At 36.8% G+C, this 11,195-nt stretch overlaps 1 protein-coding gene across 1 annotated transcript in view; it reads left to right on the forward strand.

The window, feature by feature from the left end:
- Positions 1-11,195, forward strand: part of LOC106457128 (NAD(P) transhydrogenase, mitochondrial-like) — a 71,716-nt gene that overhangs the window by 9,166 nt on the left and 51,355 nt on the right. Inside the window, exon 2 of the mRNA XM_013916514.2 lies at positions 9,366-10,017. Coding sequence (XP_013771968.1) covers positions 9,372-10,017 — 646 coding nt within the window. The 5' untranslated portion in view covers positions 9,366-9,371. The remainder of the gene's footprint in view (positions 1-9,365; positions 10,018-11,195) is intronic.

An 11,195-nucleotide genomic window follows, 5' to 3' on the forward strand; every position in this document is an offset into this window, starting at 1 on the left:
ATTAATATAGCACCCACACATAAAAAATCTACTACAAACAATACAAAACTCAGTTCTCACAGCAGTCTACAAAATACCCAGGTCCATAAGTTCAGTATTAATGCATAAGTATGCAAATATACAGCCACTTTATGACAGACTCCTAGATAATTTGCTAAACTATTTCAAGAAAATCATAAATAAAAATGATTTATTGTGCTTCATAAATTGCTATATTGTACTTGATGAAATTATGCCTAAGTTATTCTCCCTGGTTAATATCTGCTATAAGTACAATGATAGGCTACATGCAGCTAGAATGTAGCCATATCATTAGATTAAAGAATTACAAGAGTATTGAAAAAACTTTTTTTATGTGTAGTATGCTTCTAGCAATTTGAACTAGTGAAAAGTGTGTTATCATTAGAACTGTTGGTGAAGTACAGGACTTTTGCACAAATAGAGTGATGATGATAGATACTTGTATTACGTACATGGACATGGCCTTGAAAGGGGTCAGAGTGAGTACACATGCTGTTGTGTACAAACCTTGATCCTTGTATAATGAAATTAGTAGTTTCCTGGGTACAGAAATGGAAAGTCTAATCAATTTAATCAACAGCCGAGGAGGAAGAAAGAGGTCAGAAATGCAACTGGCCCACCCAGGTCTCTCAAATAGACCTAGAACACAACAAGGGACTAAAGAGGTTAATGAGGAATAAATTTCAATGGAAGATGAAATTTGTGAGGACAAGGCAAAGCCTTAAGGTTCTCATTTGACTATGTGAGATACGGATTTGTAAGGTGTTCAAGTTTTGCGGATAGTTTGAAGTTTATTACTCAACAAGTGCATTGAATTTGAGGTTATATTAAAAATTACATAAGTATATGTAAAAAATAACATTACAGGAAAGTAGAACATTACTGATCTAGAGCTAATGTACTGCATTTATCAATTGAACCTTAACAGATAACAGGAAAAAAGTAAATATGTATGTTAGTTTCTAAATAATAGGTTTTAGATATTTGAGAATAGTCAAGCAAGAAAACTTTAACATCTTCAGAAACTTTACAGTTACAACATACTTGCATATTTTAAAAGAAATGTGCTTTTAGTGCTTGTATATGCTGCTTAGTCCAATAAATTTTCAATTAATATTTGACTGTAATGGGCTCCTCAATTTAATATTTTTTCTAGTGATTACATATGCAACTTCATTTGTTTTATGCACTAAAGATGACTAAATTAAAATTACAAGATAATACTTCAAATGATTTGCAACTGTACTTTGATTGCTCTCATCTGCCAAATGACCAAAATTCTCCTGACTCAATACTTTAATTAATGCCCATTACTTCTGTTGTCATTGTACTAACATTTACTGTGGTAAATAATTTAATGGCTATTTTAAGCCATAATTCATGTACTGTGGTTTAAATGGCTGATATTCTCCACATTATATTCTTTGATATAGTATTTGTAATAGCAAAAAAAGCCCATCTGTGACTGCCCTTTTCAATTGATCTTCTGTATTCTGCCTACTAACAGATGTTTATGCACTCATCTTACAAATTTGTGGCTGTAGTATATTGGTGTGAGGGTGTTGTTTATAAATAAGATCTTTGACACAAAATAGGTCTTATGCATGATTTTCATTGTTGGTATATGTTGAGTTATTAATACTGACAATATTAATTTTATTATTATAAATTTAACTTCAAATTTAATGATCATAGAGCACTGAGTATAAAGTTAATTGACCAAAATATATAAATAAAACAAGTGTAGTTTTATATTCACTTACTACTTTACCAATAATATCATTGTTTATTAAAACTATCTCTTTACTTATATCCAACCCTTTAATTAATGTTAACTAAATACACATACAATGTCACTTGTAATTTCATGGTATTTAATTTTCATTTTTACCTGGACAAGCAATCGTTATGTTAGGACATGTGGATTCAATTTTAACCTGACCAAAGAACAAGTAAACCTTCGTCTTAATTACATTTACCTATCTCATTAATTTGTTGTTGTATTCTGTTTAGAAATTAGTAAAACTGTTGATAATTTTGCACATGTTATCTTACTTTCTCATTATTGCACTCAGAGTTGATTCCAACATGTTTGTTTATTTTAAATTAGCATACCTTCACTTGTTGCTGAAAGGCAGCCATGTGTATTTATCATATGTTTCTTAAGATAGTTTCTTGTCAAACAGATTAAGATTGCTGTATGGCTGATAATCATTTGTCATCTGTGAAACCTTATACAAAAAAGGATCATACAGATAAGTTGTTTCATTTAATTTACAAGTCTACATTGATGAATATACACATGCCAAACAAGCTGTGTTATAATCCATATTTTTTGAAATGGCATCTATTTGAAATGTGGATCTTTACTCATACAATTGAGTAAGTTCAAATGAAATCCTATTCATCTATTTGGCATCCCCTGATCTAACATAGAAATAATATTTCTCTTGGTCTTTTTTTACTGTTCCATGTCTTACTGCTGCATAGCCTGCCAGTAAAAGTTTGGACGCGATATCACAAAGTAGCTTTTCTGGATTAGTATTGTCCTCTATCCCCACTAGCCTTCCACCTCTTGCTTCTACATATTCACTTGCAGCAGCTCTCCACCAATAGGAGCATGACACAATCTCTGTTGTAACCAATACCCTCTCCACATTTGCACCTGTTGTTCACTTCTCAACTGGCAGTAATACTGTATAGACATGATTGTTTTTGCTTAAAAATTTGTTGATGTTTTCTTTTATACCACAGACTTGGTTTTCTTTACTATTTCTTTAATTGTATATGTTTTTGAATTGTGAAAGGTTGCTTTTTTTACTATCTTACTTTTTCATATTTTTTTGCTTTACCACAGCTATTACTGCTGCTGCAGGTTTACTGACTATTACTACTGGGTTGAGTACTCAATTATCTGTCAAGGATGTGACAGCAGTTATTTGACAAGAAATGTCCATGTTTGTACAACCTTCAAAACAACACGAGGAATATCCTGCCATGCCTACTCCTGGGGTGTCTGACAGGGAGGACAAGAATTTGGACAGCCTATCCCCCTCCCTGAATATGCTTCCCAGTAACTAGTGATATCAGGGGATTTACCCAGACCTTCTTTATCTTTTGTGGAATTAATTAATCAAGTTTGTGTTGTCTTATCCATTATCTCTTGTTTCCTATGATTCTGAACCTGGCCTCCTTGGTGAAGAATCTATGGGCCAATATTTAGTGTTCCCTCACTCACCTGTTGTTGGGGTTCAGTCAGGGATTAGTATCCTCATCCACCTTATATGTCTGAAGTTCATGCATATGCATTCCAAAGATCTTCTTTCCCTTATCTTGATTCCCAATGTTTGGAAGCTCTCATTACATTGTGGGGTTCAAACCCTAATGTATCGATGAATTTTTCACAACCTTAATTTTCCTGTATCAGAATGATGTACACAATTCTACATGCATTATCCACTATGCACTTTCTGGCTCAGGCAATTTACTTGTCTCGTTAACTTCCTCATTATCCCAACATCCATCCTAATGTTTCTGTGTTATGCACCCCTCTCCCCATTGGTGAGTCAGCCCCAGAGTTGGGGCTAGGCTTTTCCATTTTTGCCATATGTGGACACCATTTACTATGGATCCATGGGCCCTACAGGTTCTTTCAGAGAGTTTGACCCTTCACTTCCATTCCCTTTCCATGTTGTCTTCTAATCCCATTGCCTTCCCCCCAATAAGGGTTCATATTTCTTGTCAGTATCTACAGGAGGTAGTTTGGGACTTATGTTAGAAAGAGGCCATAGAAGTTGGGGAACTTCCTCAGCTGGGATTTTACTCCTGTTTGTTCATCATACCCAAAAAAGTTGGAAGATTAATGACTGGTTATAGAATTATTGTCTCTAAACTGTTTCCTGGTCATACAAAAATTCACGATGGTGGATCAATGTGTTGGATTCCTATCTACACATTCCCATTTCCCAGGCATCCCAGCTTTTCCTCTATTTTGTTTATCAGTTTCAGTCACTCCCATTTGGCCTGGACTCAGCTCATTATGTCTTCTGCTAAGTAGTCAGAACATTGTTTGTTCACTTTTGTTTCCTCATTAATTGGATGACTGGCTGCTTTTGGCTTCCTCTCAGGTTGAATCTGCTGTTCATACTCAGTTTTTTCTTCAAGAAGCTGCCAGAGTGGGTTGGCTCCTCAAGGTGGAGAAGTGATTTCTGTCCCTCTCTCTCTCACACACACATACACATGTGATTCATCTGGGTGTGTTTTTCTATTCCCTCATCAGTTGGGCCCAGCCTTTTTCTCTTCACTTTAGGATATGTAACATCTTGTTTGCAGTTTTTCGGCTTTTCCTTCTCCTACTACATGAGTTACCCTATCTGTTTTTGGGACATGGACTACTCTTGAAGCCCTCATTATCTTTGGTTGCTCCAACATGCATCACCTTCAGTGGGTGTTATTTGACCTCTGGAGCCTCATTTAGGATTCCTTAGATGCTCCTATTACCCTACAGTCTGACTTCGTTGGTAGTTGGATTGGACCAATACTACCATCAGTGTTCCTTTTCTACTTCCTCAACTGGATTGTCATCTTTTTACAGATGCTTTCCTTTCGAGTTCGGGTGCATATCTCAAAACTCAAAAGGTTTCAGGTGGTTGGACACAGGCTGAATTGACCTTCCATATCAATGTTTGGGAGTTGCTGGCAGTTCATCGTGCTCTGCTTCACTTCTTGTCAGATGTTCAGAGGTGTTCAGTGATGGTCCACTCCAACAATTCCATGGTAGTGTCTTGTATCACCAGGCATGGGGGTATCCAGTCACAATATCTTTGTTTCTGAATGTTCTGGACCCACAATCATCACGTTAGATTGTTGGCATGTCATATTCCGGGTGCCTTGAATCTGGTCGTGGACTGCTTATTTCAGCCCAGTAAGACATTCCTGACAGTGTGGTCATTAGATCTGCAGGTGTTTCTTAGTAGCTTTGTTTTTTGGCCTGCTAAGATGTGGTTTCCACTTCTGCACAGGTGTTCAGTGTCACCTCTTCTTCCTTTGCCATTGTCTCCCATGCTGCTTCCTCAACCTCAATCAGGAGTGCATCATCCATCCATTCTTGCCCGGTTCCATGTGTGACTTTTGACCAGTCTCTTGCTAGACAATCTGGATTTTCCAAGTGTGTTGCCTCATTTATTGCCCATCCTGTATGTCTTCCCTCCCTGGCAGTTTATCAGTATACATGGTATACTTTCTGCTGCTGGTCACTTTGCCAAGGTTATTGTCCTACACAACCTTCCTTCCCACAGAGGACTGCATTTTTCACTTGGCTCTTTGATAGAGGACTGTCAGTTTCTTCAGTTGCTAGCTATTGAGCTGCATTATCTTGCATGTTTGGATTTACTGAGTTTGCCTCTGTCTTCCAATCTCCCGTGTTGTCTTTGTTATTTCATTAATTTTCCCTTTTCTTCCTCCCTACCTTGTGTCTCTCCCAGATTGGAATCTTGTTGTCCTTCATGCACTCACTTTTCCTTTCTTTGAATTTTGTCTTTGTGTTCCCTGTATCACTTTTCCTTAAAATCCCTATTCCTCATATTATTGGCATGTGGCCAGCAGCAATCTCAGATCATTGCAATTGATGCTCATTGTGTGTTGTTTTACAGTTCCTATGTTTTTCTTTCCCCCGATTGTTCATTTTTGCCCAAGACTTCTACTGTTATGGAGGGTAATTCCACTTTATTATCTTCCATTTTCCACATTTATGACTGTTCTGATCTTGACCACCTCTTGTGTCTGGTTCCGAGCCCTCCTATGGTATCTCAATCACACTGCTCCCTTCCTGTAACCATTTATTTATTCCATAGAATTCTTCCATGTTCCCGGACCTCTCTCCCATTACCCTTACAAGTTCGATTCACCAGTTAATTAGGAAGGTGTATTCTTCCCTTTCACCATTTTAGGGTATCTTCTCATCAGATCCATCATTTCACCATAAACCCTGGCTGCCAATTTCCATCTTCGTTGGGTCTGGTTTGTAGACTACACCCCCTACTTTTGTTTCACATTATTTACATCACATGGCCATTTATTGCTCAGTGGGTTTTGTTTCCATCCAGTTGCCATCTTACACACCATGATGCTGTTATGACTGATGAGTGCTATGTTTTGGTTATTTCTTTATTTACAGGTGCCTTTTTGCAAGTGTATTATGGATCGCACTCTGTGGCAAGTGGTGCCTGACCAGCTATAAATTTTTTTTAAAACCTGCACTGTCCATTATATGACTGTGCTTGATGTTGTAGCTCTTCCTACTGTCAACCTGATGTACAATTCAGATGCCGTTGGGTGTTAGTTGTGGGTCTCCTTTCAATTGTCATCTATGCTGAAACACTTACGTTGCAGTATCAGGTTACGTACACTGTTGAGATCGGGTGTTCCAAAGAACTGCTAGTATTCTCTCTCTAGTGGTGTTTTATAAATATGTTCGTCCCAGACAATACACTCATGGACACACATGAATAAAGCAAACAGGTTTTTTTTTTGCCCATTTCTGATGCTCCGTGGTGTTGAGACTCTTACTACTCCAGACCTGATGTATAATTCCAGATGTCACCAGGTGTTGGTTGATCGGCTCTGTCAACATGATAGCTGTGCTTTTCAAAATAGGATATTGCCCTCCCCCGTTATACTGTCTCTAGTGATGCAGTCCTCTGAACTCTCCAACATGTTTTTCCCTCCTTTCTTCTAGTGGAATATGGGAGTCCTTACCAGTTCCTAGTCACTGGGGTAGTGGAACATGGAGGCCTGTCCTTCTGTGGGTGTTGATGGCATATAGCACTTCCTACTGTGAACCTGATGTACAATTCTGGATGCTGCCAGGTTTTGGTTGTTTCATTATGCTGTATTAATATATATATATATATATCAGGCAGATTGGTTTTTGCACCATGGTTTTCCTCCTTCCTACCATTCCTGGTGGGTCTGGTATTGGTTGGAGATGGCCCAGTCATGATTAGAATCATGTGGTGATGATGTGACACCCTTCCTGCTGTGGACCTGATGTACAGTTACATAAGCTGTCAGATTTTGGTTGAAGCATTCTGACATGTCATGTCTTTCTATGTATATATATTTTATTTTGCCCTTCAGGATGAATGTTCCTCTTACCTACCATCCTCCGAATGCAATCCCCAGGAGTCAGATGTTAGTTGGAGATGGTTCAACTAAGTAAGTCCTAACATGTGCTCTGGCCGGTATCCTTCTTCCTACCACAGATTGGATATAAAATGCTTAATGCTGCCTAGCTTTGGACTGGAGATGCACCCCATGTTTGTGGTCCCTCTTCCTACCATCTGCTGAATGTCAGTTTCTGATGGATCTTGTGTTTGTCATAGCTGGATGCAGCACATCTATTCCCGCTTGTGTATGGTTTGGTATCCTCATCCTACTTCAAACGGGAAGAACCATATCCAATGGCTCCAAGTTTTGGACCAGAAATGTCCTTACACCATGGCTTTCCACCTTCCTACCATCTGCTGCATATCGGTTCATGGTGGATCAGGTGTTGTTTGGATTGGAAATGCACGCAAGTGGAGATGAATTTTGGTACAGAAGCTCGTCTTCCCCACCAATTCACATATAGAGGTGAAGAGGCAGGCGATCCTCTGTCCAGATGCCATCAGATGTTGGATGAGGATCGAACTACCACTACAGTCTGTTGCACCCTAACCACTCGACACCCAGAGGTCCCATTAATCAATAATACGTATTATGAGATTCCTTCATGTTTTTCTACTTTTTATGTTCATGACACAGTCATAAAAGGGCAAAGAGTATACCTGGATCAGATGTGGTGCAGTCTCTTGCTGAGGTGTGATATTTTCTTTTTTGGTTCTACACCTCATGGTCTCTCTTTGGGAGCCTACTAAAGGGGGATCATTTTTTCACAAACCCTTCACCAGCTCAATCTGGGATTCTAGCTATTTTGTGAGAAGAGGTAAGATATCGTGTTGGAAGTTAGCATCTTCCTAAACTGAAAATGTATTTCCAATAGATACTTATCTCTACTCACATTTCTCACCCAGCTTCTGCGCTTCCGGTGTTATGTGTTGTAAATCTTCTGACCAATCTCAAAGTGATTAATGAGTGCAAACGTGAAAAGGGTCCTGGTTATGATAGAGGCTGTGTCGTGCTCCTATTGGTGGAGAGCTGCTGCTTAATAATTTATAAGTGGATATGGAGAAGCAGAAGGTGAAAGCTATTGGTGAGTATTGAAAATTTGCACCAATAGAGGGCAGTGCTAATTGAGAAAAACTATTTTCTGATGTAAGTATCAATAAGAAATACATTTTCAGTATAAGAAAATATTAACATTCACAAAAATATCACCACCTAAGATTATTAGGGTTTATTATTACATATATCAAATTATGCAGTATAAGAAAACATTCTGCAGTTTGTGCCAAAATGCAATTCAACCAAAACTTGTAAGAAAGCATGGCAGCTGCTAATTCAAAGTACCTGTCACCAACAGTATATCAACTTATGTGGCTTGTACAAAAAACAATTTAAGGAAATAAATGAAAATTAAAGGTAAAAAGATGGAGGGGAAAAGTTAAAGATCTAACTGAATTGTCTGTTGAAGATCATTAATTCATATTTCCCTTAGAATCAAACTTACAATCACTTTCTGCCAAATGATCGATCTTATTCAAACCTGACTTAGAGAAATACCAGGTAAAGAAAAAGTAATATAAGTTTAATATTATGATTAAAGTTTGGACCAACAACTCATTTTATAGATGTCCAACCCTTTGGATTGATATCAAAAAAATGATAAAAGATTATAGAAATTTGTATTTTGGAACTAACTTTGTCTTATCTATATGGCTACATGTTGACTTTAGATACAAATGAATGGTACACTGTTAGGGTAATATTTTCTTCAACACTAGACATAGCACATTAAGGCACAGGAGCTATCTTTTAAACTTGGAAATTGAAGTAGAATTAAACACGAAGGTTATATAATCTAGTAAGTGTGTCAGAAGTTAGTGTATGGTAATGAATAAATCATATGCTGCATTTGAAGAGTTAATAATAAATCATATGCTGCATTTGATAGGATTATAATAGGTTTCAGTCAATGCTTCTTAAGGTAAGAACTGTGAAGAATACCCACTGATGTTTGTAGAGTTATCTGGTTTGTTGCAGATACATATATTTCTCTGATTTGCTTTAATTACTTTCTTTCAGTTTACATTTTTAATTATATTTCTGTAACACACACACACACACAGATTGAAAAGTTTTTAGATGACTTGATTCATCAACTAAATGCTTTTTTTTTATCATAGGCCAGCATGTTCCATCTTTTGAAAGCATGTGGAACTCTTGACCATGTAGGGCCAGCTGCCTTTAGCAAGTGCCCATGGGGAGAGAGTATCAAACAAGGGTTTCAGACATGCACAAGACTGAGGTGTCAACCTAAAGGACAAGAGAAGGGAAAAGAAACAGAAACAGTTAAAGGCATTCCATACTCTAAAATAAGTGTGGGTGTTCCCAAGGAAGTCTTTCAGAATGAAAAGAGGGTTTCTTTAACTCCAGCTGCTGTAACTGCTTTGACAAAGAAAGGATTCACCGTGAAGGTTGAGGAAAATTCTGGAGTTGGTTCAAAGTTCTTGAACTCTGCCTATGAAGAAGCAGGTGCTAAAATTACAGACTTGAAATCAACTTTCGATTCTGACATTATACTCAAAGTACGAGGACCATTAAACAAAGAAATAGACTTGTTTAGAGATAAAGGAACACTAATAAGTTTTTTGTATCCTGCTCAAAACAAAGACCTGGTGGACATGTTGGCCAAGAAACAGATGACAGCTTTTGCCATGGATGCTATCCCACGTATTAGCCGAGCTCAAGTTTTTGATGCTCTTAGCTCCATGGCAAACATTGCAGGATACAAAGCTGTTGTTGAAGCAGCTAACCACTTTGGAAGATTTTTCACTGGTAAGTGTTGGTTTAAAGCAAATGGAATTTTTTTTCAGTTAATGACTGAATTAAATCCTTTCTTACATATTAATTTTTAGAGTATTAAAAGTTTGTTTTAGATAAATTTTCTGTCTGAGGAGATTTTAATCTTTTTCTAGTTCTAAGGAAGCGAGCCTCACAATTTCTTGTTGTAGAAACATTGTGGTTTAATCTCTTTCCCCCATATAGTTTTAAGCTATTTGCAAATTCTATTGTGAAATGAACATAATAGTAAGCACTAAGTGTTTATATAAATAGCTTGATATATAAATTATAAAGCTCAAGTGAAACATGAAATGAAACTACATGTAATGCTTATTCACATCCAATTTCATGTTGTGATTGGCATTTGTATAGATCAAAGTTATTTATACTTTAGAAAATACCACAGAAAAATAAAAATCATTACATCAAAACTATTAAGTTCTTATTTAGCATCAATAAGTTTTAAAATCTAATGTGGAAAGGAGAGAAAAAAAGGCAATCCTATTTCAGTTAAACAATGAGTAAATAGTTTGAAAATTTTTAGATATTAAGATCAAACTGTGTACACAACTACTGTTTAACTTATCAGCCTATTAAGTGTATTAGTTTTTTTCTGTTGGCTGTGTATCATATTACTTCATTGTACCCATTCATTTCGGATTCATTTATTTTTCCTGTGTTTACATACATCTTTTTTTTTTACTTTCCTAAAATTTAATAACCTTGAAACTTTTAACTTCAATGTTTAAAATTGTGAACAGAAACTTGATAGACATAGTGCTTCAGTAAATTAATTAACCATGACATCATTTGGCTACAAATAACAGTAAGCACTGCCCCCCTCCCTGAAAATGAGAAACATAATTCTTTCCTTATTCACTCAGCAAATTTCACACTATTCCCCCCCAGATAATATTTCCCCAAGGGTTGTTTTGAAGGAGGTTAAAAATTGGATATGTGAGCCACTTACTACTATTTTTGTCAGTCATTGAATAGTGAGCAGATACCAGAGGATAGGAAGTTAGCTAATGTAACTCATCTTTTCGAGGGAGGTGATAAAAATGTCCCAGTAATTATAGACCCATTAGTCTTACATTAGTTGTGGGAAAAGTTATGGACAGTTTGTTAAAAGATGCTTTACAAAGTCATTTAACAAAGTTTAGAAATTTATT

This window comes from Limulus polyphemus, unplaced genomic scaffold (genome assembly GCF_000517525.1).
Source record: "Limulus polyphemus unplaced genomic scaffold, Limulus_polyphemus-2.1.2 Scaffold294, whole genome shotgun sequence".
Classification (NCBI taxonomy): Eukaryota; Metazoa; Arthropoda; class Merostomata; order Xiphosura; family Limulidae; genus Limulus; species Limulus polyphemus.